The following is a 27466-nucleotide window of genomic DNA, read 5'->3' as shown; positions in this document are numbered from 1 at the left end:
CTCTGTGCTGACAGCTCAAAGCCTGGACCTGCTTCAGATTCTGTGTCTCCCCCTCTCTCTGTCCCTCCCCTGCTCACGCTCCGTCTCTTTCTTTCAAAAACAAACATTAAAAAAAAGTTTTTAATTAAAAAACATAGCCTTTTAAAGACAAAATAGTCTTATTGTAAAACTCCTCGGCTCATCAGAATAAACTTGGAAAATGGCAGGTGAGCAGGGTGGTCAGCTGAGCAGCCCAACCCACACCCCCTCCTCCTGGGCTGGGGGGGCTTCCAGCCAGGAAGGCCAGATGACCCAGCGCAGGTGAGTCAGAGGTAGCACAGCCCCTCCTGGTTTCACAGCGCACGCCCCTGGCCCGCAGCCGTTCCCTCTCTTCCTGGCTGGAACTCTGGCGGGAGGCCTCGAGATTCCCCGGCCTTTGTGCCACGGTGAGAAACAGCCTTGAGATGCGGGACCAGCCCGGAACGCGGCCGAACAGGAAGATGAGAGAGCGCAGTCCACCCGTCCGCCCCCCTCGGGCTCCCACTTACGTGAAACAAACAGAGCCCGCTCTTCCAGCCGCTAGCAGGGAAACCTCCTGTCACCGTCCGCACACAAGAGACAACCACAGTAACACTGACACAGCAGCCGGTCGGCGGTGCACACACGCGAAAACAAAGGCAGACGCCGAGGCGTTTCACGCACAGAAGAACGTTTTCATTTTTAAAGACAGAATGCAACCCTACCTTTTTCACTGAGCAACATGCCATGACCCTTCCCCGTATCGTTACCTTTCAATTTACGTAAATGCGTTTATTGACCTTATATTTATTGACCTTATATATGACCTTATATTGACCTTTGATACGTGCAAAAACATACACGCTCCGTATCAGATTCAAAAACATGATGAGAAGGGCACAAATTTTTCTGCCACTCCTTGTAAACCTGTAATTACTTCCAACGTTTGAAAGGTTTTAAAAGTGGTAACAGCAGAATGAGCACCAGGTGACCCATGCCCGCTCCACCTCCCTGGACAGCATCACCTTTAACCTCGCTGTCCCACCACATAACTGCGTCGTAACCGAAGCGCTGCCCACTGTGACGCGTACTGTCCACACAGCAGCCGGGGGGACAACCAAATCACTGCTGATTTTATGGGAGAAAAGTGCTCCCAACGCTGCCTGTGTGTCCCCTCAGTCATTCGGAAGGTTAAACAATTTTTTTTTTAATTTTTTTTTTCAACGTTTATTTATTTTTGGGACAGAGAGAGACAGAGCATGAACGGGGGAGGAGCAGAGAGAGAGGGAGACACAGAATCGGAAACAGGCTCCAGGCTCCGAGCCACCAGCCCAGAGCCTGACGCGGGGCTCGAACTCACGGACCGCGAGATCATGACCTGGCTGAAGTCGGACGCTTAACCGACTGCGCCACCCAGGCACCCCTGGAAGGTTAAATAATTTTGAAACACTTTTGTTCGCTTGTGCTACTCCATTCAGTAAACCGCCTACTCGGGCCCTTTGTCCGTCGTTCTAAGGGGGTGTTCACCCTCTTCCTACTGCACCCTAAAAACCTTTTTGGCAACAGAGGATTTCTTGTCATTCAGGCAGTGTGGCTGGCAGAACAGTGGCCCCTAAAGACATCGTAATCCCAGAACCTGTGAATGTGTCCCCTCACACGGCACAGGGGGCTCTGCACACGCAATCAAACACATAAATGTTGGGTGTAGCCTGGGCGAGGCAGGTGGGCCCAATCCGATCACGATCACGAGTCCTTAAAAGCCTTCCCGCCCTCTGAGAGGGAGTGAGGCCATGAAGAATGCTCAGATCAAGGCTACACTGCTGGCTGTGAAGATGGAGAAAGGGGGCCACGAGCCAAGGCTCATGGGAAGCCTCTAGAAGCTGGAGAGAGTAAGGAAACGCCTTCTCCCTGGAACCTCCAGAAAGCCCTGCCAACACCTTCCTTTTAGCCCACCAACCCCAGGTCAGACTTCTGACCTCCAGAACCGTAAGATAATTCGTGGGTATTATAAGCCAGTGGGTTTGTGGTAGTCTGTCACAGCAGCAAGAGAAAGCCAGAACGTAGAACAGAATGGTGACAGACAAGGTGACAAATCCGTCTGCCTGGTTTGTGGAAGCTCAAAGGTCTATGTTGGTAAGTCAACCTCACTTTCATGCTTTACCCAGGGCTCTGCTCTGACGACTATACCCCAAAAGGCCCACCCCAGGGGCACGGGGGGCTCAGGTGGTTGAGAGGCTGACTCTTGATTTCAGCTCGGGTCATGATCCCAGGGTCGTGGGATCGAGCCCCGTGTTGGGCTCCATGACGAGTGTGGAGCCCGCTTGGGATTCTCAATCTCTTTCTCTCTCTCTCTCTCTCTCTCTCTCTCCCCCAGCCCCCGACCTCTTTTCCTCGCTCACACACTCTCTCTAAGATTAAAAACAAAGGCCCACCCCCACTGTCTCAGCCCATTCCAACCCTAACAAACACACCACACATGGGGCAGCAGCTTATAAGCAAAGGCATTTATTCCTCACGGTTCTGGAGGCCGGAAGTCCAAGATCAAAGCACTTCCGGGCTGCAGAAGGTGCCGCCTCACCGTGTCCTCACCCGGCAGGCGGCTGGCCGAGCAGGCACAGGCGAAGGGGCAGGGGACGGGGCAGGGGAGGTCCCTGGGGTGTCTTTTATAAGGGCCCTAATCCCACCACGGTGGGCGGGGGACACCTGCACCCTCAGGACCTCCTCACCCCCCAAAGGCCCCGCCTCCTAACACCCTCACTCTGGGGGTCAGGGCTTCCCACGGGTTTAGGAATTAGGAAGCACAGGAACGTTCAGCCACCAGACCTACCGAGCCGGCTAAGTATTCCACCGTATCCTCATTCCACACTTCTGTGGTTTCATTTCTTACCCTTAAGTTTTCAGCCACCTAGAATTTCTTTTATTTTGCTACGTACTGTGTAAGAAAACTTTTTTAAAAAAATAATCAACTGTTCCAATGCAATTTGTCAAAAACCTATCCTTTTTTTTCACCACTGGTTTGAGGACACCATCTTCGATGTGCGGCATTTATACTGGGCCATTTTTTCAGCCGTCCATCCATTCCTCCACTCCTGTGCCTGTGGCACAGCACTTCAATTACATAAAATATTCCCTTTTAAAAGGGGCGCCTAGGGGGCTCAGTCGGTTGGGCATCCGACTTCGGCTCAGGTCACGATCTCACAGTCTGTGAGTTCGAGCCCCACATCGGGCCCTGCGCTGACAGCTCGGAGCCTGGAGCCTGCTTCGGATTCTGTGTCTCCCTCTCTCTCTGCCCCTCTCCTGCTTGTGCTGTCTCTCCGTCTCTCTCTCAAAAATAAATAAACACTGAAAACAATTTTTTTTTATCGTTCCCTTTTATATCCTAAAATTTTTCGGCAGAATTTAATAAACATTGGAAAGCTACCACCTTGTGACGGGCATTACGGGGAGTCCCAGGCAGGCAAAGACAAGCACACAGCACTACAAACTCTTAAGAACCTTGAAGCTTACTTACAAAGATAAAAAAGTGAATTGGCATTTATAATGTTCTATGAGAACAAACACGTGGTGAACCGGAACATTGTTCGACGGAATAGTATTCGGTTATGAAATGAGTGCTGACGCTACAGGAAGAACGTTGAAAATATTACGCTAAGTGCCAGAAGCCAGTCGTATAAAACACCTATTATATGACCCCAGTTATATGTCATGTCTAGAATGGAAATCTATGGAGACAGAAGGCAGGTTAGTGGTTGCTTGGGGTGAGGGATGGGCAGTTGGGGTGACAGCCAAAGAGTACAGGGTTTCTTTTTGAGGCGATAAACACTCTGATATTGACAGTGGCGATGGTTACGGGAAGTCTTTGGATACACCGCAACACCACTGAATCTCACCCTTCAAATGAGTGAGTGGTGTCCCATGTGAATTTTTTTTTTAATTTTTTAAATGTTTATTTTTGACAGAGAGAGACAGAGGGAGGGAGGGAGGGAGGGAGAGAGAGAGAGAGAGAGAGAGAGAGCGCACGCGCATGAGTGGGGGAGGGGCAGACAGAGAGAGAGAGGGAGACACAGAATCCGATTCAGTCTCCCGGTTCCGAGCTGTCAGCACAGAGCCCAATGTGGGGCTCAAACCCACGAACCGCGAGATCATGACCTGAGCCGAAGTCGGACACTTAACCGACTAAGCCACCCAGGCGCCCCTGTCCCATGTGAATTTAAGCTGGTGAACGACATTATATGTGAGTCTGAATAAACATATCATCTTTTTGAAAGGCAACACGGCTTCCAGCTGGTTCTCTCGGGTTCTCTCCCGGAACCCAGCCACCATGCTCTGAAGAAGCCCAGACTTGCCACAGGGGGAGCCCACATGTAAGCACCAGAGCCAACGGCTTGAGGTGAGGTCCCAGCAGATGGCCAGCATCAACCGCGACACGCATGAGTGACCAGCCTTCTTCTGATTTCCCTCCCAGCTGCTGGACCTTCCCGGTGACACCCGAGACACCATGGAACAGAGACGAGCCATCCCCACTGTGACTGGGCTGAATGAACTCCTGACCCTGATCCCTGACAGAACCCGTGGGCTCCTTTTCAAGGAAACCTATCAGCCTGCCTGGATTAAACACAACCTCTCTGTCACGGTCATGGTCCCTTTCCTGAAATATCCTGGAGGCCTCCCTGACCTTGGTACAAAGTCTCCAATTTTGGGGCTCCTGGGTGGCTCAGGTTGGTAAGCGTCCAACTCTTGATCTTGGCTCAGGTCATGATCTCACAGTTCATGAGATCAAACCCCACACCAGCATGGAGCCTGCTTGGGATTCTCTCTCCCCCCGACTCTGCCCCTCCGGTGCACACTCGCTTGCCCTCTCTCTCTCTCTCTCAAAAAGAAATAAACATTAGAAAGAAAGAAAGAAAGAAAGAAAGAAAGAAAGAAAGAAAGAAAGAAAGAAAGAAAGGAGAGAAAAGAGAAAGGAAAAGAAAAGAAAAGAAAAAATGAAAGAAAGAAAGAAAGAAAGAAAGAAAGAAAGAAAGAAAGAAAGAAAGAAAGAAAAAAGAAAGAAAGTCAGTCAGTCTCCAGTCTTAGAATCAAAGGGCCTGGGTTCAAGTCCTAGGTCCAATAAGGACAAGCCGGCACAGTGCTAACCCAGTAACTGCTGAGCTCTAGCTCCCTCGTCCCAGACCCAAGAACATGTAAAAAAGAGGCCGGCCATGGATGACAGCGGCCTGAGTGCCACAGAGTGATCCACAGACCGCACCCACCAGTACCCTCAATCTACTTTGTTCCCCTGAACCACTCCCTATGTCTCAACACGCGCACACAGCTCACAGCCAGCAGGCAGTGGTCTCGGCCTACTGCGAGCACGTCGTTTCCACCAAGTCCTGCCCTTTACCGCACACCTCGGGCCCCTCCCCTCCCGGGACAGCGCACACACATGAATTCTGCACGGGCACCCCACTTGTGCTTAGTGAGCAGAAAATGTTCCAACAAAGTTCAGGCTCAGATTAAAAGGCATCACTTTTTATCTTATTAAAATTGCATTTTTATCTGCTCTTGCGTAGCTAAAAAGAAAAACAGGCTTCGGCTAAAACCATTTTAAAAGAAAAAATAGCAGCTAACATACCCACCTCATTTCACATAATGAAATTGTTCTTTAAAAAATATGTTAACCAATAAACTTTTTAATAAACTGCACTGCTCTGAAACACTACAGTAATTTGCTGCGTTAGAGAGGACCCTAGTGATTCCTGAGGAAAAGCAGATACACACGACAATGCCACTCCCAGGTACACACCGTGGGAAACCCTGGCCTAAGGACATGGGAGACAGATTCCACAACATCGGTGATACTACAAAGAAAAGAAAAATTTAAGAAAACCCTAGATGTCCATGATCAATTGAGTGACGAATAAGCAAACGGGAACATATACATTTAACAGGAGTACCAGCCACAACAGACAGGAAGAACTACAAGCATCAGGTTGGTAAGCTTCATAAACATACCACTGAAGAGTAACTTGAATAGGGACAGTATGACATCATTTACAGAATGTGTTTTTTTAATGTTTATCTCTCTTTGAGAGAGACAGAGAGACAGAGCTCAAGCGGAAAAGGGGCAGAGAGGGCTCCAGGCTCCGAGCTGTCGGCACAGAGCCCAACGCGGGGTCTCAACTCACAAACCACGAGATCATGACCTGAGCTGGAGTCGGATGCTTACCCGACTGAGCCACCCAGGCGCCCCGTTTATACCAAGTTTTAAAAACGGAAAATGAAACTCATTTTGGATACGGGTACGAGTGGTCAAAACTCCTGTTGCACGCAAGGAAAACAAATTCAGAATAGTGACAGTGGGTAGGGGTGAGTGGAGAGAGGAGCTGGGTCCAGGGACAGAATCCAGTGGCTTCAACTCTATACGTGTAACAGCTTATTCCTCACACCGGATGGCGGGCCTGGCGTGCTCCCTGCGAGGCTGCCAGGAGCTCCGTCTCTGCCACCCAGAGGGCCAGAAGGCGGAGCGCTCCTCAAGGACGCATTCCTGGCCAGCCCCGGGCCCGCCCGGCCACCCCTGTTCTGGTTGCACGATGCACAGAAGCCTTTCAAAAGAAAGCACCACAGCTTTAGTCGTCAGAGAAATGCAAACCGAAACCACAATGGGAGACCGTGTCACCCCAGGAGGCTGGCAAAAATTAGGAAGGGGACACAAGCATTGGCAAGAACGGGAAGGCTCTGAACCTCCTGCGCTGCCGAGAGGACACAGTGGGGCGGCCGCTCTGAGGACAGGCCCGGGGTTCTCCAAGGTCAGTTGCCGCGTGACCCTGTGTTTCCGCTCCGAGGAATGCAGCCCAGAGAAATGAAAACGTCCGTGGGCACAAAGGAAGTACTGTTTGTGACTGTCCTCTTGGTGGCAGCCAGAACGCAGAAGCACTCCAAATGCCCGTCAGCGGGCAAGCGCTGGGCTCACGCGGGGCCGCCCCCACACGATGGGGCACCATCAAGTGACAAAAAGGCATGTAGCGCGGACACACGCACACACTCCAACGTGGACGGGCCCCGAAAACGCGCTCCGTGAAGGAGGCCAGTCACAGAGGGCCGCACCTCACGTGATTCCAAACGCAAGAAACGTCCAGAAGAAGCACATCTACAGAAACAAGTAGCCCATGGCTGCCAGGGGCTGGGGCGGGGAGGGAGGGGGCGTCACTGCTAGTGAGCGAGGGGCTCCCGCGCGCGTGCAGCTCACACTCTCAAGTTCACGGCGGCGGTGGCCGTACTCCGTAAACAGACGAAAAACACTGCGTTGTGCACTTTAAGCGGGGGAAATACAGGACATGCCGATGAGATCTCCGTGGAGATGCCGCACGGAGGGAGGGGGGCAGGAGGGCAGGGAAGAACCAGCGGGGCGCCCCACCCGGACCGGATGTCCAGGAAGGTGGCTGTGCCGCGGGGGGGGCCTGATCCCGCACGGGCCCCCGGCCTACAGCGTCACCCACAGACCTCCGAACAGGCCCGAACAACACAGGCTCGCAAGGCTACCACCACAGAACCAAACGTTGCCACAGCTTCGGGGGAAAACGACACCATGCGTCACCCCCAGACTAAGACAGTGAGACTTAAGAAGGGTGGACCTGTGACCAGCAGACAACAGCAGGAGCCACAGCTGTATTTTCTGGGCGGATGGGCATGAATCCCGATGACCACACAACCCAACGGCCAGGAAGGATGCTCAAATGGAAAAACAGAACGAACGTAACGTCACGGAGTCCAACCCTGTGGCCTGACCGAGGCTCCCATCCAGGTGAGAGAGACGGCCCAGACACGGGTGGAGAGATGCCGGGGAGGGCGGCCCGAAGGGGACCCCCCCCAACAGCCCCCCAGTTCCCAACACAGCCTCCTGCATGAGGCACAGAAGCCACCGCTGGACGCCACCAGGCAGGGGAAGGCAGGCGGGGAAGACGGGGTGAAGCCGAGGTTCACCGCAGGCAGGAGCTGGCAGCGAGGGGCGCCTCTCGTCGGAGGCGGTCACAGGTGAGGGCAGGCTGGGGACACTGGTCAGAAGGGGGAGGCCCAGAGAAGGGACGGCGCCCCTGACATCAGTGCAGGCTCCTCAGGACTCAGCCTCTCCGCCTTTACCACGCGGTTCAGGGAAGGTTTAATAAAAACCAGAATCGAGGGCGGTCCGGGGCCCGCTTGTGGACAGCCAGGTGCTCGGGCCTGGTCTTCACGTCGAGAGCACGCTTCACTCGAGCCACTCAGCAAACACTGTCCGGCCCAACGCTGGTGCTAGAAAGATGCCAGGGAGCCAGTGACAGCCCGCGCCTGTTCCTGCCTCGATGGCAGACAACTGCTAGAACACAGGTAAGAGGGAAACGAGCCCAAAGTCCCAGGGCAGAAGTCAGGGAGGAAGGAGGAATGCCGCGAGGCCTCCAGGTTTTGACAAAGAGGTGGTTCTCCCGCGCTTCCTGGCAAACAGCTTTCTGGTTTAATGTGGACCCCCTACACCAAGGCCTCGGCTGTGAAACCAAACAGACAGAACAGGGCCAGAGCGGCATTTTCTCAATGAAAGGTTAAACAGCAGTGGGTGAGGGGCGCCTGCGTGGCTCAGTCGGTGAAGCATCGGACTTCGGCTCAGGTCATGATCTCGTAGTTCGTGAGTTTGAGTCCCGTGTCGGGCTCTGTCCTGTCAGCGGGGAGCCTGCTTGGGATTCTCTCTCTCCCTCTCTCTCTGCCCCTGCCCCGTTCATGCTCACTCTCTCTCTCTCTTGCGCACTCTCTCTCTCTCAAAAATAAACAAACATTAAAAATATATTTTAAAAAATTTAAAAAGCAGTGGGTGAAAATGGCCCTGAGCCAGTGAAGCATGAGAGGAAAGAAATGTCCTAAGCGTCAGAAAGTGAACGACAAATCCTATGACTGCATTTAGGGCAAAATGCTTCCTGGGGCGCAGACGTGTAAAGTCAACAGGCAGGTCAGGCCGCCGGCCCCCCGCTCGTGGCTCAGTGCCCCCACTGCGCTCACCAGCAGCTTTCTGAAATACGAACTAAATTAGCAACTGATTTACCATCAGACTCATCCTAACACACAGTGATGCTCCCCAGGTTTATAAAATATTCAGAAGAAGTAAGTTTTCCAAGGATATTAACTTTAGAGGGCTTCCGAGGAAAATGTGGGAAGCACCATTAACACAGCAGCAACAATGTCCCTCCGCCCCCGCAGCACAATCTGAAACCCTCCGTCCCGTGGAGGGAACGGCAGAACACGCGGCCCCACGGACCCAGACCAGAGCATCTCCTGTGCTGTCCCACCACCAACGACCATGCCACCCCACTCCACTCTGTCCCCTGAGAAAGGGACAGAGACTTGTCTCCTGTCAAGCTCCCTGTGGCCCCCAAAACCCAGCAGGGACTTGGGCAATTACTGAGCCAATCAGCAAGCTGTTCTGTGGACGTCTCTTGAAACAGATCTTGGAAATGAGCATGTTTACAATAAAATTTTCCTTCACAAGAGAAAAGCAGTATGCGAACACATGGGTACAGAGAACAGGCTGGTGGCTGTCAGATATGCGGGGCCGAGGGGGGGGCGGGGAAAAGGGGGGAAGGTGGGCAGAAGGTTCCATCTCCTGGTGACAAGATCAGTAAGTCCTGGGGACATGCCGTGCAGCACGGGGACTGTAGTTAATAACACCGTGTCGCATAATCGAAAGTTGCTAAGAGAGTAAATCTTTTTGTTTTAATGTGAAATGTATTGTCCGATTGGTTTCCATACAACACCCAGTGCTCATCCCAACCGGTGCCCTCCTCAGTGCCCATCACCCCCCTCCCCTCCCTCCCGCCCCCCATCAACCCTCAGTTTATTCGCAGTTTTTAAGAGTCTGCCAAGAGAGTAAATCTTAAAAGCTCTCATCGCAAGAAAAACAATCTGTCGCCATGCGTGGTGACCAACGTTAAGGACAGACTGTGGTGATGGGTTCACAACACGCACACACACACCTGTGTCAAATCATTGTGTCGCACGCGCCGAGCCAATACCATCCCTCCACCGAAGCAAAAGCAGCGTGCGTTTATCAGAAATAGGAAGAAGGACAGAGAAGGCTCTGGGGTCAGCAGGACAGGGGAGTGTGGCAGCCCCCACTGAGCCCCATATCCCCACCCGTCCCCTCGCGGCTGCTCCCCTCAATCCCGCCCTCACCTGGCCTCCACCTTGCTCTCTCCACCCCCCACGCCACTGCACCCCCTTTCCTGCCAGCCTGTCCGGACTCCTCTGCGCGTCCCTGACCTCCACTCCCCAGTCCTGCCTTCCTCCCACTGGACCGGAAACCATGCCCTCTCCCGACACTGCCTGCCCACCCGCAGGCGAAGGGTTCTCAAACCGCTGCCTCTGGGCACCACCGCCCACCCGGCCACACGCTCCCCACGTCGCATCAGCGGGTCCACCACAAAGCGCAGCTGTGCCCCGACGGCCACACCTCACGCCCACTTCTCAGTGTCCAGCCCTGGACACCCAGCGCCAACCAGGCAGGAACGCGGACAAGCGCCCCTGCCTCCTGCAACCCCTCACGCCCTCCCTGGGACGTGGAGGACGCCCTGGATCAGGGCTCCGTTTCTTCTCCGGACCAGGTCACCAACTCCTTCCGCGACTCACTCTCCACCAACGGCTATCCCAGGATCCGAGGGCCACCCTCACCTCCTCCCTCAAGCAGGCCACCCGCATTCAGACTGTCTCCACGTCCCCCTAGACCCTGAAACACTCTCCCCTCTGTCACTGTCCCGAGAGAGAGCTACAGCTGCCCCCAGCCAGCCTCGGCTCTGCCAGTCAGAGGTCCGCTTCGCTCCCCAGCTTAAAGTCTGCCAGGTCTTCCAGTTGCCCTCGGGGAACAACCGGAACCTTCTCTGCCCCCCTCCAGCCCCTCCCCACATGGCCACCCCCGGCTGGGGCCAGCGTACCCCCGTCACAGCGCTGGCCTCCAGCGCTCTCCATCTGGTCGTCCGTCCCCGTCCGTCAGGTGCCCGCCGGGAGTGCTCTTGTCCGCCTTTCCCTCACCCGGGCCCTCATTCGGGCCCCCTCACTGCCAAGAAGGCTGGCCCCGGGCCGGGACTACAGAGCACCCGCACAACCTCGTAAGGGACTAAAGGAAGTGACGGTCCCTCAAGGTCCAGCTTGAGGCCACCCCCACCCTCCAGCAGCAGGTGCCTCCCGTGCCCACGCTGCTGCGGGAATCACACCGCACCCCACGGGCTCGGGGCTGGGGTCCGGCCCCCCCGGCAAACGCCGGCCTCGCAGCCGCAGGGTCTGGTGGGCACACAGAAGGCATCCCCAAACCGCCTGCGACATTTCGTGCTTCTTCATCGCACAAATGCCCGAACGATGAGGCATTGCAAATCTGACCAAGTCGCTAGGTTCCACAGAGGAGGGCACATTCCCTCGGCACGGGACACCAGCAGGCAGCGCCCGCTGACCCGCTCGCGCACCCCCCGGGCCCGACCGACCCTGTCACGGCCGCCGAACGTCAGGGCGGTTCACGGAGTCACGTTTGGCCGAGACCTAAAACGGCACGACGGCTCTAGTGACTGGTTTGGGGACCGAAAACTAATCCGAGAGAGGGCGTGATTCTAAAGAGCAAACAACACGCGGCACACAGCCACCGAGCCGTCACCGGCCGCTCCACGCCACGGCAGCCAGGCTGAAGAGTGACGGGCGGCTGCGGTCCACGGAGGCAGCCTATTCCCCGAACAGGGGAGGTGGCGCCAGGCCCCTACCCCAGCAGCACCAGGGACGGCCCCGCCGACGGGCGGCCTCCCCACCTGCCAACAGGCTCACGAGAAAACGAGAGAAGCGGGCGCACCGGCACCCTCGACGCTGCGTCCCGCCTCCGAGGCCCACAGTGGCGCCCAGGGACCCGTCCCCTTTCCAAGACCCCGTCCTCCGCCCTGCCTCTCCACGCACGTCACGCCCGATGCCCTCTGACGATCCCAGTCCCCCTGGCCGAGGAGCCCGTGCGGAAGGCAGGAACTAAACGCCGCCCGTCTCCTCCGGGCGTCAGCCTTAGAGCCAGCAAGCCGTATTCTGTATTTTGGTTCAGCACAAACGTTCACTGAAAGAAGGGCCGTTTCAAAACCGCAGCGGGCGTAGGCAGGAACCAGGGAGAGCCGCCACGCGGCACACTGAAGAACTGTGTCCAGACGGTCCGGCCCCAGCGGACGGCGGCCAGGCTAGCGGGGGCGGCGGGCGCACCCCAGGGCCAGGACGCACCCCAGGACGCGCAAGAACAGCCTGGGAGGCGCCCTGGGGAGCAAAGCTGATGCGGTCGGGAGCCCAGAAACGTCTGGCGCCGTGAAAGCAGAAAGGGCTCTGCCCTGAACGACACGCCCAGAGCCATGGGCCTGGGACAGACCCACCCTCAGCACCGCTGTCCACGCGGAGAGGCCAACGCGGGCAGCGCTGGCTCGGTGCCTGGCGTGCGCGCTCCCCAGCCGTGCAGGCGCCACACCTGCAGGAAGACAGCACGCCGTTCGGACCAGCCGGGTTCGCCGACAGCCCTCAGCACGCACCCCGGAGTTTCCACGCTAACCCCCAGAGAAGAGGGAACGGCGTGTCAGAACAGGGGAACAGAAAGACCGGGGCACTCAGAATGAAAGTCCCACAAATGGGAAGAACCCAGGCTGCCCCGTTCCCTCCGGGCCTCCTGACCCCGCCACATCTCGTCTGCTGTCCCCTCCCGCAGAGCCCCGAGCCGTGCGAGTCCCAGCGCGGGCACCAGGTCCCCAGAGAGCCGGGGAGGGCAGGGCCCGGAGGCGGCAGTGGCGGTCAGCTCCCGGTCCGTAATCCCCCGGCTGCGGAGGCCCGAAGGCGGGCTGCGCCGTCAGGGGCCGGGCACCAAGCGCCACGGTCACGACGAGGCCCACGCCAGCCATCCGGAGTGCAGCACGAAACCCTGCCCTGGGACATCCGTCCACGCTCCCGGGGCCGGGCGCGGGGCCTCCCCCCACCCGCAGGTCTGCAGGGTCCCGTGTGCGGCCCAGCCCCGAGCGGGACCCACGCTGTGCCCCGAAGGGCCTGCAGGGCCAGACTGACGCCGTGCGTGTCTGAGGAGCGGTCACCAGACAGGGCTGCCGGAGAGGACGGGGCAGGGGGGCCGGGTCACGGCAACACCGCCCTCATCTGCACCACACGCAGGGCAGGGCCACACCGGGGCAGTCTGGGGGACTGCCTAACCAGAGAGATGGGCTCCCGGGGCCCTTCTACCCATTCCCACCCATGACCTCCAACCACGCCCTCATGGCACTCGGGAATGAGAGACTTCCCTCTGTTCTCATTTTTTTTTTTTAACTTTTAATCAAAATCATCAGGGATTTATTTATTTTTTAATCATTTCTGGCCTCACTTAAAATTAACTCATAAGAGTCTAGATTCACTGCAGTAGACAAATATGTATTCACATCAAATTTATTTTTCAAAACATTTCCAGACAAACTAACACGACAGAGGACTGCTAAGACACAAGCAAAACGAACCGGGTACACAGCAAAAACCCACCCACTTGTGCACAGGACTCTGCACCAGAAGAGACCAGAGAGACCCACGCCCACGGGACAGAATCCCCGCTGGGGCGGACTGCCCCGCTCCTCGCAACAGAAAAAGAAGAATAAGCAGGCACGCGGTCCAAACGGCCACGTCAAGGATACAAGCAAGGATGGGGCGCCTGGGTGGCTCAAACGGTTGAGCGTCCCACTCTTGACTCTGGCTCGGGTCATGAGCTCAGGGTTTGTAGGTCTGAGCCCCGCGTTGGGCTCTGCGCTGACAGTGCGGAGTCTGCTTGGGAGTCTCTCTCTCCCTCTCTCTCTGCCCCTCCTGTGTGCACACACACGCTCTCTTTCTCAAAATAAATAAACGCTGAAAACAAAAACAAAAATGCAAACAAGGAAATAAACAGGTTTCTAAAAACAAGAGAGGGACGTCTGGGTGGCTCAGTCGGTTGAGCATCTGACTTCAGCTCAAGTCATGATCTCACGGTTTGTGAGTTCGACCCCCACATCGGGCTCCTTGCTGTCACCCTCTCAGCATCAAACCTTCTTCAGATCCTCTGTCCCCTCTCTCTGCCCCTCTTCTGCTTGCACTCCCTCTCTCTCAAAAAATAAATGAAACATTAAAAAATAAATGAACAGGGGCGTCTGGGTGGCTCAGTCGGTTGTGCGTCCGACTTCAGCTCAGGTCACGATCTCGCGGCTTGTGGGTTCGAGCCCCACGTCGGGCTCTGTGCTGACGGCTCAGAGCCTGGAGCCTGCTTCGGATTCTGTGTCTCCTTCTCTCTCTGCCCCTCCCCTGCTCGTGCTCTGTCTCTCTCTCACTCTCCCTGTCTCTCAAAAATAAACATCAAAAAAAATATTTTTTTCTTTAAATAAACGAAGAAAAATAAAAACACAAGCAAGAGTTGGTCAAGGCAGCAGCTCAGAGCTTCTGGGAAAAGAGGCAGGGCCTCCAGCCAAGTCTTGGACCCAAGAGCACACAAGACGCAGGGAGGGCCGTCCCAGCTTCGTTCCAGCCCCTTGACACTAAGCGCACTCTGCAGAAGTTGCCGGAGAGGGGCCAGCCCACCCTCGAAGACTGGTGGAGTTATTACCCCGTCCACACTCAAGGGCAGGACTGCAGGGGCAGGTGCAGAGGGCTACCTACAGCCCTTCCCACCCAGCATCCCCCCAGCACACTTCTCTGGTCCTCCCGCTCCCCGCTTAGGGGCCCTCGTGGCCGCCGTAACAAACTCACACAAACAGCGGCTTAAACACACACGATTATTATCTTAAAGTCCGGCAGTCAGCAGTCCCAGGCGGGTCTCACCAGGCTAACGTCTAGGGGCTGGCCGCTGCGTTCATTTCTGGATGCTCTGAGGAGAATCTACTCCCTGCTCATTCGCGTTGTTGGCAGAATGCAGTTTCTTGCGGCTGGAGGTCTGGGGCTCCTGCTGGCTGTCAGGAGAAGGATGCACCCCCCGAGCTCGTGGCCCCTTCCTCCGTTTTCAGAGCCAGCGACCGCAGACCAGAGTTCATCTCCTGCTGGCTCTGGGCACTTTGAAGAGCTCACTGCATCCCACTGGATCTGCCAGGTCATCCAGAAGAATCTGCGGTCTCTGGGTCAGCTGATGTGCACCCTTCACTCTCCTCCGCCGTGCGACCTGGTTCCAGGTTCCTGGTTCCAGGGAGGAGGACGTGCACACCTTTGGGGACCACTGTTCTGCCCACCACACCCCATCCCTCTGGCCAGAACCCCGGTGACCACCTCAGCCCCCGACACGGAGGCCATCAGAGCGTCCCGCGAGCCCCGCCTGCAGCCTGGGACCTGAGCCCACGCACTCGACTCCAGCGGCAGCCCCTGCCCTCACCCTCACCCCCTCTCGCCCTCTCCTCAAGGAGGATGGACAGGACCGTAGCGACACCCTTCGGTGCTTCCTCACGGCTCTTGGATCAACACCCGACTCTTTTCCATGGCCTTCCAAGACCTGCACCCCTCCCAAGGCTCATCTCACAGTGCTCCCCTCCCGGCGTGCTGCTCCCCGGCCCCCGGTGACCCTACAGTGCGCCCGTCCCAGCAGGAGTGCTCTGACGCCCCCCGCCCCCGCATCCCCGCATCTGTACGGGCTGGTGCCACCTCAAGTTAGGCAGGACCTCTCCCGGGAGGGCACGGCCTTCCGTTCACGCGGTGTCCCGCTCTTCTGCGAACACTCCCCCGGGATTGCCTTCGAAGCCCTTCGCGCCGCGCGAACTGACGTGCGGTCTCTCTCACCCACGGCCTGAGAGCCACCTCTCTCGGTTCCGCGTGGTACCTGACACGTGGAAGGACGTTCTGAATGAACGGGTGATCCCGACAAATCCTCCCCTCAGTTGATGAGCGACGATGGCCCGTGAAGATGACCGTGGAGCTCACGTCTCACGGGCTCAGGGACTCCTCGGGCTGTGGCGGCCGGACCGCGCGTCACCCTCTGCCCCAGCTCCGCCCCGGGCACCCACAGCCTTGCCATATTCAAACCGGGCCTCGCTTGCCGCCATCCCACGCACAAATGTCACCCTTCACAGGCCCCAGCTGCCCGCACGCCCTCCCGCGAGCCGAGCACACTGCCGAGCCGGGACAGCGAGCGTTGGGCCCACGCTGAAAGGCTGCCTGTGTTCTCACAGCCGGCGTGCGACGAGCTCCTGGCATGTCAAGCGAAGCGTGGCGAGAAGGCCAGCTGCAACCGCAGACCCCTCGGGAGCCAAGCGCATCGACGGCCCCGGAAAGAACCGGCCCCGGAGAGTCAGAGACTGAACCTTCCGTCACCCACTTACTGATCCTTCTCGCGCCACCGTCACCCCTCACCTGGGTGTTCCCAGTAGCCTAACCCGTCTCCCCGCCGCTGCCCTTGCCCTCCCGGCCCCTAACCTACCACCCACTCAGCAGCCAGAGTGATCCTGCCAGACCAGAGGCAGCTCCAGCCGCCCCTCTGCCAAGACCCTCCAGTGTCCCCACTTCAGAATAAGAGACTGAGAGCCCACGTCTTTTCGCTGTGACCGCGAGACCCGCCCCCACCCCCAGCCAGATCTCGTGCCCCGTGACTCTCTTGCCTCCTCCCTCGGCCACAGTCATCAGGCCCCCTGTTCGTCCCAAACCCGCCGGGGTCACTCCTGACAGGGGGCTCTGCGCTCTCTCGCCCTCTGCCCGGACCACGGTCCTCCAGCCACCCGAGGGGCCTGTGCACTCACCTCTTGCAAATCTTGCTCAAATGCAGCCTCCTCTGTGAGGGCTTCTCCAGCCACCTTGTCACTGTGAGACCCTCCCCACTCTCCCTGCCTGCCTCCGAAGGGTCTATCCCAATTCTCTGCTGTACGTTTCAGTAACAACCACCGTCTTCTCAGGGGTAACTCTCCCCCGCATGCAGTCACGGTATTTATTCTCTGCCCCTCCTGCTCCAATGTAAGCCCTGTGAGAGCACAGATTCAGATCTGTTTGGGTCATTGGTGTATCTCTAGCACCTGTTCCTGGCACAGAGTGTTGGTTAAACAAATACCTGGTGAATGAACAAAGTTTCAAACTCTCAAAGCTGGTCCAAGAGGCCTTCTCTCACGCTCGTCAAAGAGAATCAAAGAGAATCAAACTAGGGGCACCTGGGTGGCTTAGTCGGTTAAGTGTCCGGCTTCAGTTCAGGCCGTGGTCTCATGGTTCTGGAGTTCGAGACCTGCATGGGACTGCGTGCTGACAGCTCAGAGCCTGGAGCCTGCTTCGGATTCTGTGTCTCCCTCTCTCTCTCTGCCCCGCCCCGACTCACATTTGTTCATTCATTCTTTCTCTCTCTCTCTCTCTCAAAAATAAAAAATTTAAAACAAATTTTTTAAAGAGAGAGAGAGAGAGAGTGAGAATCGGACTAGAATAAACAAATATGTGCCTGGGGGTCCCAGCCACTTAAGTCCAACCCAGCTTCATCAGGTTATACGTCCAGAAACCGAGGGCCCCAGAGGTGACATGACCTGGTCAAAGTCACACAGAGGTTAACAGGAAAAATAGGCTAAACCTGGACCACAGAACCAAGCCAGAGGTCTTTCCACCACATCACACATCCTGCCTCATCTAGAAGAGAAATCCCTAAGAAAGCACCAGCCAAACAGACAATCTACGGTCCAAGGTGTGCAGAGTGGGGGCCTACTGGCAAGACCACCTCTCGCGCAGTGTGAGCCCCTGCCCAAATCCCTTATTCCCTCGAGGTTAATCTGGAAGGAGGTTCGAATCAACCCCCATCAGTCAGCACTAACAATGCAAAGGGGAGCAAGGCACAGTCGTGAGACTCGCGGAGCGCACGGTCCAGAGAACACATACCAACAATGCTGGGTTTGACGCACGAAAGGTTTGGTCCAGGCTGCACGAAAACACACAAGGCTTTATGAGGAGGTACACTGGAGGCGAACTTTGAAAGTTAAGAAAATTGAATAAGCCAGGCAAAGGGGAGGAAAGAGAGGGAACGAACATTCTGGTCCGCTCTGACGGCATGAAACTGACCGAGGCATCACAGCAGGTACGCCAAGGAACCTGCAAGCCTGTCCGCACCGCTGAGGGCAAAGGTCAAAGCAAGGAGGGCTGCAAGATGTGGCTAAAGAATTGGGCAGGGGTCGGGTTATAAAGGGCCTTACTCTGCTCCCCCACATGGCACTTCGGGGGGGATACAACCAAGGGCCCTAACCCAAGCCTGCCCCCAGGGAGCGTCAGCTGGAGGACAGAGCACCGTTCTGTGACTCTACAACACTAAGGAGATGCAACACTGCGGGGCACCAGGAACTGCCTGGCAAACACTAAGTGCTCCGTGGCCACCAGCCATTATTGTCACAAGGACGCATGAGGAGGGGATCATGACTAAGGGACATTAAGGGCTGTGCTGTATAAATGACCCCCTAACAGCCCTGTATTGGGTGGTGAGTCTGCTCTTCCTCCGTGGAGTTTCCCTGGGCTCATGTCCACACTCAAAGCGTCAGACAATCATGGGGACCACGGACAGGACGGGCAGAGCCACAGGACTCTGCCAGGAGCTCTGACAGCGCTGTGCCCGTGCAGGCAAAGCCCGAGTGTGTGCCAAGTGATGACCACGGGAAGGTGAGCCGCTGAGGGAAGAGGGCAAATCTGGGCGACGCCTGCTGCCGGCAACAGCAGCAGGGCCCTGGGAGGCACGGGGCGCGCAGCGGCTGGGCAGGCCTTGCCAGGGGCCCCAACCCCTCCTCGGTGCCCTGCCCTCCGCGCTCACAGCCTCTGGCAGTTCTCCAAGACTCCACTCCAACGCTGAAACTCCAACAAGGGCGCCACTCTCCAAAATGCCTAAGACCCAGCACAGCGCCAAAGCCCAAGGGCGACAAAAGCCTGTCTTCGGTGACACAGAATCTCACGAAGAAAGCCGGGGGGGGCATGTTAGCTGCCTGTGGCCGTCACACCACGACAGAAATCTATCCTGGCCGTCTGGAAGGCTTCAAGTCCAACATCAGGGGGTTGGCAGGGCCACACTCTGTCTAAAATCCTCACAGAAGGATCCTTCCTTGCCTCTTCCTGCTCCTACTGGTTGCCAGGAAGCCTTGGCATTCCCGGGCTCGTGAGCGCACGGCTCCCACGTCTGCCTTCCTCTTCCCTGTCGTCTTCCCTACGTCTTCCCCGTGCGTCCAAACTGCCCTCTTCCGTGAAAGAGACCAGTCGCTGGACAAGGGCTCCCTCTAATCCACTCTGACCCCATTTTAACTTGAGTCCCTCTGCAAAGATGCTACTTTCCCAACAAGGTCACGTTCCCAGGTTCCAGAGAGAGAGGAATCTGGGGGGGGGGGGGACACTACTACAACCAATGCAAGGACAAATGACCAAGAGATAGTCATCAATCCAAAGCGTATTCGCCGTTACGACGCCACACAGCAGCCCCACGTTCTTACAGCTCAGCTGGCCGTTAAGAGTTTGTTCAGACCAAAGCCTCAAGAAAGACCCAGAAGGGACACAGAAGTTCTCCTGCACGTGGCTCAGCTTCCCTGGACTCCACGTCCCAGAGCATCTGCCTCTGTCACTACTGGGACCTCCTATTCTCTGCCATTGCAGAATTTTCACATCATCTCGGACCCTGACATGCTCCAAGCAAGCACAGCCCTGGGGAGGAAAATAGGATCTCCGGCCGCCTCTGGTGATCGATCCCCTCCCAAGTCCCTGGGCCACAGCAAACAGTAACTCACTTCTACCAACTCCCAAATAGCTCTAAAAATAAACGTTTCTGACTGAACACAACGAACTAACAAAGCTTACGAACAACAGTGCCTATAATACAGCACTTGCAAATGAGCTGTGCTTATAAATGGCTCCACACGCGGTCATTTGAACACCACACATTCCTCATTTTCAGTACGTCAGACCTTAGTTTCCAAATGGAATAAACCGTGTTCAGAAATCCTGAAATCTGTTGAGTCTATTTTCACCAGCGACTGATTTTATCCCAAGCATTTTCCACGTCCCGTCTTCGCGTCCCCTAGGGGCCCCGGCCAGGGATCAGTGACACGCCAACCAGGACTTTGGAGCTGTACAGCTTCCAGGGTGCACCCAGGTCTTTGCAAGCACTTCAGTTGTTTGTTTCTGTTTTTGTTTTCATTTTTGTTTAAATTTGCTTCCCGCTGCTGACTCGAGAAAGGAGTTGGTTTTGAGGCCAGAAAGTGGGATACATGGAAATTCACAGGGAGTCCCAAATTCACTCGAGCAAATCCTTGCTCAAGGCAAAAGCAGTCGTCCGCAAGAGAGACGACAAGGCCACGCAAGTGGGTCAAACCGCCACGCCCCCTCCAGAAACCGACGGCCCACAGAGCACAGCCTGGGGCCACTTTCCGGACTCCACCGAACTCTTCGAAGCACGACCCGAGCCGGTGCCTTTCGACTTGCCCAGGGAGCCCGGCAGTTTCGCAGAAGGGAGCCTGCCAGTCTCGGGACAAACTTGCCGGCGACTCCCCCTCCTCCTCCCTTCAAGCCTCGATGCTGCTTCGCGCAGCCCCTGTCACCTCCCAGACCCTAAGCTCGGCCCCCCGCCCCCAGTTCCCCAACGCCCCGCACTTCCCCCGCGGTCCTCCCACAGCCCAGGTCACCCCCGCCCCCAGACCCCGACTCCACCCGCAGCCCAGCCGGCCGACGCGCCCACCTGACCTCTGACCCCTGACCCCGACCCGGCCACCCCGTCACACCCACCTGCCCGGGACTTTGGTGTTGCTGCGCTTCCAGAACTGCTTCCTGGCCCCGTCGCTGGCCATGGCCCCTCCTCATCCCTCGGACTCACGGCCCCGACACCCGGAATGCAGCCGGCCGACCCCGGCGCCCCTTTCCTGTACCCCGGGGGAGCCCCTCAGCTGTCCCGGGACTCCGGAGTCCAGAGCCGAGAGGCTCTTCCGCCTCCCTCCGGAAGTTGTGCCTCGGCGCGTCCGGAAGTCCCGCCCCCTCCCAGGCGCGCGTGACGCACGGCGCGGGCGCTGACGGCATTAAAGGGCGACGCCGGGGAGGAAGCGAGGTGGCGGTGGCGGTGGCGTTGGCGGTGGCGGTGGCGGTGGCGGTGGCGGTGGTGGTGGCTTGTGGGCCTGCGTGTGCTGTCCCGGCGGCGGTCTGGCACCCGCGCCCGCCTCCAGGCTCCGCTGCTGGACCAGACGGCGGGGGTGGCGGCTGAGCCCGGCGCAGAAAGATACGCCCAGGGTTTCAGAGTCGGTACGAAGCAAAGAGGGAAAATAAAGTAATCTCACGTTGATTCCATAGTGAAATAATATTTGGGGTATATTGGATCCAGTAAAATATATTGCTGAAATTATTTTCTCGTTTTCTTTTACCTTTTTTTGTTGTTGTTGTTTTAACGTAGCCACCGGAAAGTGAAATTGTTTGTGCCGCTAGCGCTACCTTCCCTTGGCCGTAGACCAAGGAGTCTGGCATTGCAGACTGGCACTGCGCCTGGGGAGCCCCTTAACAGGCCTCCGCCAGTTCTCTTGTGAAACACAAATCTGATTATGCTCTCTGATTAAAGTTTGCCTCGCTTGCCTATAATCAGCATTGCTTCTGCGCTTGCCAAGCGCAAGATGCTGCACAAGGTGCTCTGTGTGCGTTGCTCTCAGCCATGCGCCAACCACCCCCGGGAAAGGCTGCCTCCTTCTGGAAGAGCAGAATGGTTCTCTCCCTCTCGCCACACTGAGGCTTAGACGTGTCTTGGCGATAGCCGGGCTGTTCGCAGCTGCTAGTACCCGGCCTGCAACATTTATCTGTCTCCACAGGTGGCTTGTGAGATCCTGCGGGGTGGGGCCTGTGTCTTCTGCCTCTAGAAATGTTTGTTGGGGGCGCCTGGGTGTCTCAGTTCTTTAAGCGTCCGGCTCTGGACTTCAGCTCAGGTCGTGATCTCATGGTTCATGAGTTCAAGCCCCACATGGGGCTCTGTGCTGACACCTCAGAGCCTGGAGCCTGCTTCGGATCTGTGTCTCCCTCTATCTCTGCCCCTCCCCTGCTCACCCTCTGTCTCTCTCAATCAAAAATAAATAAGCGTTTAAAAATTTTTAATAAAAAAGAAACGTTTGTTGGGTGAATGACAACTGCGGGAACTCTCCAGGGATCCCCTTTAGTACCCACAGAAACTCTCCAGGAATCTTCTCCCTGGGGCGATCTCAATGGATCTTTGGTGATCCCCTGATGATACAGCCTCAGTGGATTCTCAGGACCCCTGTGCTGCATAGCCTGATGAACCCTCCTGAGATCCTGTCCTTACACAACCTCGGAGAATCTCCAGAGATCTAATAAAGTTTCAGTGGATCCTCAGGGGCTCCTTCCTGACACGGCCTCAGGCAGTCTCATGGGATTCTCTCCTGGTGGAGCTCAGGAAGGCCCCAGGGATTTCTCCCTGCTGTACAGCCCGGAGGCCTCAGAAATGCCCCTAGGAGACTGGCTCCTAACAGTATCAGGGGTCCCCTACAGACATCACTGGAGACCTTAGGGGTTTTCAGCGGCTTTTCTGGCTTGTTGCAAGAGTCTGCAAGGTGACAGGGCAAAGATGATGGAAGTAGAATTTACGTAGGAAAAATGGGCAGTAGTTAGCAACTAGTTGGATGCAATTATGACATCTTCGATCGGTTATCCCTGTAGCTTGAGGATGCTTTCCTGCCTCACATCTCTTAGGAGAAGCAGCCAGACCAATACCAAGGTCGATGAAGGCTCCAAGACCCACTGAGCAAAAGAGCTAGCAGTGCCACGACAGGAACAGGAGAGCAAGAGGTCAGCCTGGTTGCAGCCTAGGTTTATGACTGCTTGAGGATGAACTGGGTTGATGTCACAGAGGTAAGGCCTCAGCCTCAGCCAAGCAGTAGGTTAGAGGACAGATCAGTCTCCAGACAAGGGGATGGGAGGACCTGCCAGGGCAAAGTCACAAGAATAGGTCAGCATCGTGAGCAACGAGACAAGCTCCAGAAATGGATTTTGGGGCCAGAGGGCATGTGAAAGGAGCGTCTGGTAGAAGGCCAGGTGTGTAAGCCAAAGTCTAGCCTGTGGAGGGTGTAGGAATGGGGTCTCCGCAGGCAGCAAAGAGGACAGATGCGTGAACACAGAATGAATGAGTGGAGCTTTTCGTACTCATTTGTGCAACAAATAATTACTGAGCAGCGAACACAAGAAGCTTACTTTCACTAAGATTTAGGCTGAAAGAAATTAAAACCAAGGACGTGACATTTCACCCCGGACAGATGGGCAAAAACTTAAAACCTGTCAGTGCCCAAATTGGTGAGGACGTGGATTTGTGAGCAGTGCGGAATGAACTCTGATTCGCTGCTGGTGGGAGTGGAAATTGATTCGCTAACTCTCGACAGCTATCCGGCAATTTCTAGCGGCTAAGGACGCATATACCCTACAACCCAGCAATTCCAATCTTGGTGTGCACCCCAGAGCAGCTCGCCTATGTGTGCAAAGACAGGAACGTTCATTGTAACTGCTGGGGGGAGGGGGGAATCATAAAGTAATCTATAGGAGAATTGATAAATGATACGTAGTTACCCAATAGGATGCTATATGGTAAGAAAATATAAACACATCAACATAAACGAATTTCACAACATTGAGTGAAAAAACGTTGAACGTGAATGCATGTGGTATTTAACTCCATCTTTTTAAACTAAAAGAATGCTAAACACCAAATTCAGGAGAGTGGTTTCCTCTGGGTATTGGTGGGGACTTTAATCAGTAAGGCATTCAGGGGGCTTCAATGCTATTATCACGCTTTATTTCTTCTGGCAGATGGAGTGTATTCAGCTGTTATATTATTTATGACTCTCCGGATGTCGACGAAATGATTGACAACACGTGATGATTACGGAGCCTCCGCTGCTGTGTCCGTGAGCAGACTCTCGGAAAAGCCTGCATTCGTGCAACAATGAATGAGCGGTGAGTGTTCACAGGGAGGCCTGGTGGGGTCAGGACAATCGATCAGATCTGTGACTTCTGTTTAAGGTGAAGGGACAAAATGCAAGGAGTGGTTCCAGGTCGAGGGAGCGTCACTGATGCAGCAGGGACACAAGACAAGACCAGAGTGCTGGGTAACAGGCGAGGCTTCGGCGAGGCTCTAGGAGACACAGGTTGGGCTCCCTGAGAGACAGGCCCTTGCGTGCAGGCTGCTGCTTGGGGAGGAGAGGCTGACTGGCGAGGGGCCACCTGGCCCTACAGGGACGTCCTGAACTGAGACCAGAGGGTGGAGCCTTTGCACCGTGCACAAGCCAGTCTGCACGGGGCTGCGTCCAGGGAGGGGGTGGCCCGCAGCTGAGGGCAGCTCCCCAGGAGGGACTTCTCTGAGCCATCGGCAGCCTATACTCCCAGCCACGGAGGGAATGAGAGCCCTCGTTCTGAGGGGCGAATCTGGGCAGCACGCCGTAATGCCGACCACGGTCCGCCTTGGCGCCCCTCAGACCCGCCAGCCACAGGGGTCACCGTCGGAAGAGCGTCTCCAGGATCCTGGCTGCTCCCTTTTGTGGAAATTTACAAGAGGAAGGTTGATGCAATCTTGGGGCCACAGCAGCTGCTCACCCTGTGCCTCCACTTCCTGCCCCTCTGCCCTCAGCACTGTGGGTTCCCTCCACCGAGTAGCATCTCTCCTGTTCTAGATGAGCTACCTGGTGGACCGGCCCGGACTCTCATCCTAGAGGCTTTAGAACCTCGGTCAACACACCCTTCTCAGGTCACGGCTGCTGTGCTTGTCCACACACCATCAAAACTGGGCAGAGAGGCAGGCTCAGGTAGGTGCCAGATGTGTTCTCCCCCCGCCCCGCCCCCGCCCCCGGGCAGCAGCATCCCTACCTCCTCCGGTGGCCGCGAGGAGACCCCTTCCTTGACCTGCTAGTCTCCTGGCACAAGGAGCCTGACCCAGCATTGAATCAGACTCTTACCACATCCCTTTCTGGAAGCATTCGCCCTCTAGAAGAGGTCGGGATTGTGAGAACCGGACAAACTCCCCCGGAGACAGCATTGGTGGGCAGACCCACTCCTGCCTCCACCCGCTGCTTCCCGCACCCAAGTCTATACTTAGAGGAGACACATGTCAGACGCCCCCACTCACAGGCTATCAACTCTGAGCCGAAAGGCAGCTTCGTTGCTCCGCTGGGCCAGCAGCTTCTGGGCCGTGTGGTGTGTTAGGGGACCGGTGGGTCCCACGGCCACGGGCTCACCGCCCCCACCTCCTTCGCCGTAAGCGGGTCCCCAGCACCAGCACGAGGTTGCGCAGAGCCTCCTGTCGACAGGTCAGATGCCACACAGAGAGGACATGTCCGTGAATGGCTGTCCCCTACTGCCTCCACTCGCATCCCCCGTGACGACCCTACATGCAGGGGAGGCCAGGCAGTGTGGTCTGCCTGGGCGTCCGTTCCCACCTATCCGAAGCTCTGTTTCCGAATGATGGTGGGATGGATATTGGAGGACAGTGGCAGCGACTCCCATCTTACAGAGCGCGCGATCAGCTCCCAGCACTGAAAGCGACGAGTAAAGGCGGGCGGTGTGGGGGGTGTCAGCCTCCGCCCCCGCAGTGTGGACGTGTGGCATCCATTGCTGCTGGAGGGAGGCTTCGGGGCCGAGTCATGTCACTGCACACCCGTTTCACTGCTCAGGCTGTGCCCTCTGCCTCCTTTCTCTCCCACTCACCGGAGTGCCCCAAGGTCCAAGGCTTACCCTGGATGATGCCTTCGACCAAAAGTAAAGGGACACTGGCCTAGCAGTGCTTTGAACGTTGCTTCCTGCCCACAAAAAGGCCAGCGGGGAGAGGCTGTTGTGATGTTACAGCGGCTGAGCCACTCAGGGATGTAGGGGACGCTGGGGTGCACGTCCAGGACCCAGATACCCTGTCCCCACTGCCATAGTGCTGGTGCTGCCCACGCCCAGCTGAGTGCTCCCTGGGGACCATCCGTCCTCTGTCCAAGGAAGCTGCCTCACCCCTAGGACATCCCACACGCGGTGACTGGCCGGTGTGAAGAGACAAAGACCTAGCCCTCTGTCCTCAGCTCAAGCCATCCCTGAAGGGCTGTCCCGGCTCCAGGATCTCCGGGCAGGATGGACCAGATGAGGCCACTGTGCCTGCAGGTGGCTCAATTTCTGCTCATCCAGTCCTGCCCTGCGTCCCTCCCTCCCTCACCAATGTGGCTCCCAAGTACATCGTCAGCATAGCACTGTCCGTACTAGTCAGGGTTTTCCAGGGAAACAGAACCAAGGCGGGGGTGGGGCGTAAATGGAAATCTATTATGACGGATTGGCTTGCACAATTATGGAGGCCGAGAAGCACCACGACCCAGCGCCTGCAAGCTGGTCGGCCAGGAGCCCCAGTGGTGTAATCCCAGTGTGCGGGCAGAGAAAGGGGACATCAATCCCAGCCCAGGCGGTGAGGCAGGAAAAAGCCTAACTCCTCCTCCTCCTCCCTCCTCCCTCTTGTGCTCTTTTCAGGCCATCCGGAGTTGCCTGAGGCCCACCCACGCTGGGAAGAGGGTCTGCTTTGCTGGGCCTGCCAATTCAAATTCAAATTTCATCTGGAAACACCATCACAGATATACCCAGAATGATACTCAATCTGGGCACCCCACGGCCAGTCAAACTGACACAAAAAATTACCCATCCCCCAGTAAGCCTCCTACAGGAGCAATTCCTCAAATCCACCGTCTCGGATGAGACAAATGTCCCCAAGCTCAGGCTTGCTGCCTCATGGTCACAAGATGGTGTCACAACTCCATCTGTCATGTGCTCCTGCCAGTATCCCAGCCAGAAAGGGAGGGAAGGAGGCCAAAGAAAAAAAATAAAAAGATAAAAGATCTCTCCAGAAGTCCTGTTTTATCCAGGAAGGGCAGTCCCCCAGCCGGCTTCCTTGTGAGCCAGAACTAAGTCAGCCCCAATCACTAGGGAGAGCGGGCTGCTGGCCCGACTCCTTGGGACTTCCCCTGTGCGGCCAGGGGAGGAGTCACTGCCCATCCGAGCTACAGGCCCCAGCCCACGACAATTTCCAGCTTCTGTTTGCAGAGAGGAGGGCGATTGGCTGGGGAAGTATCAGTCGGTGCTCCTCAAGGCGGGGGAGGTCAAGGGCATGGGGGGGTGGCGGGGGAGACGCCGGGGCAGGCGGGCCCTGAGCATCACCTGGGACTCAGACAGCAGGGCCTCCAGGCCTGTCTCCTGCTCCCATCCCACCCCTCCCCGCCCACCCACACACCTCTGCACACCTCTGCAGCCCACGTCCTGAAGTCCTAACGTGGCAGTCTCCTGTCCCAAATGCTCCAGGGACCCCATCGCCCTCTGCGAAAGCCAAGCCTCTTCTGCTGGCTGCAAAGTGTCTTGAGTCCCGCTGCCTTCTCCCCGTCTCTCCAATCTTACTTTTTGTGCCCCAGCTGCACCCCATAAAGGCAGAAAAGGCCCCCAGCTGCCTCTGTGTAGCAGAGACAGGAGACGAGCACACTGAGAACACTAGCAGTGCCCACACACAGCACTGTGGGTCAGC

General features: G+C 56.6%; 1 protein-coding gene and 1 long non-coding RNA gene across 5 annotated transcripts in view; one reads left to right on the top strand and one right to left on the bottom strand.

Moving 5' to 3' along the window:
• TBC1D22A (TBC1 domain family member 22A) overlaps window positions 1–20884 on the bottom strand; it is a 323216-nt gene extending 302332 nt beyond the window's left edge. For all 3 annotated transcript variants that reach the window (XM_047065603.1, XM_047065604.1, XM_047065605.1), the window contains exon 1: window positions 20686–20884. In XM_047065603.1, coding sequence (XP_046921559.1) covers window positions 20686–20747 — 62 coding nt within the window. In that variant the 5' untranslated portion in view covers window positions 20748–20884. The remainder of the gene's footprint in view (window positions 1–20685) is intronic.
• Window positions 20885–21073: 189 nt separating this feature from the next.
• On the top strand, window positions 21074–26791 carry LOC124501427 (uncharacterized). Of its 2 annotated transcripts, none has more exons than XR_006959757.1 (4): window positions 21074–21192; window positions 23746–23892; window positions 24606–24737; window positions 26428–26791. It is a non-coding gene; the product is annotated as an uncharacterized LOC124501427 (long non-coding RNA). The 2 variants fall into 2 exon arrangements; XR_006959758.1 differs by having other exon boundaries at window positions 21074–21217.
• The last annotated feature ends 675 nt before the right edge of the window (window positions 26792–27466 follow it).

This window comes from Lynx rufus, unplaced genomic scaffold (genome assembly GCF_022079265.1).
Source record: "Lynx rufus isolate CCGP_SWC_20201006 ecotype Redwood Valley unplaced genomic scaffold, mLynRuf1.p SCAF_7, whole genome shotgun sequence".
In the NCBI taxonomy this organism is placed as follows: domain Eukaryota; kingdom Metazoa; phylum Chordata; class Mammalia; order Carnivora; family Felidae; genus Lynx; species Lynx rufus.
This window is presented reverse-complemented; position numbering and strand designations above follow the sequence as displayed.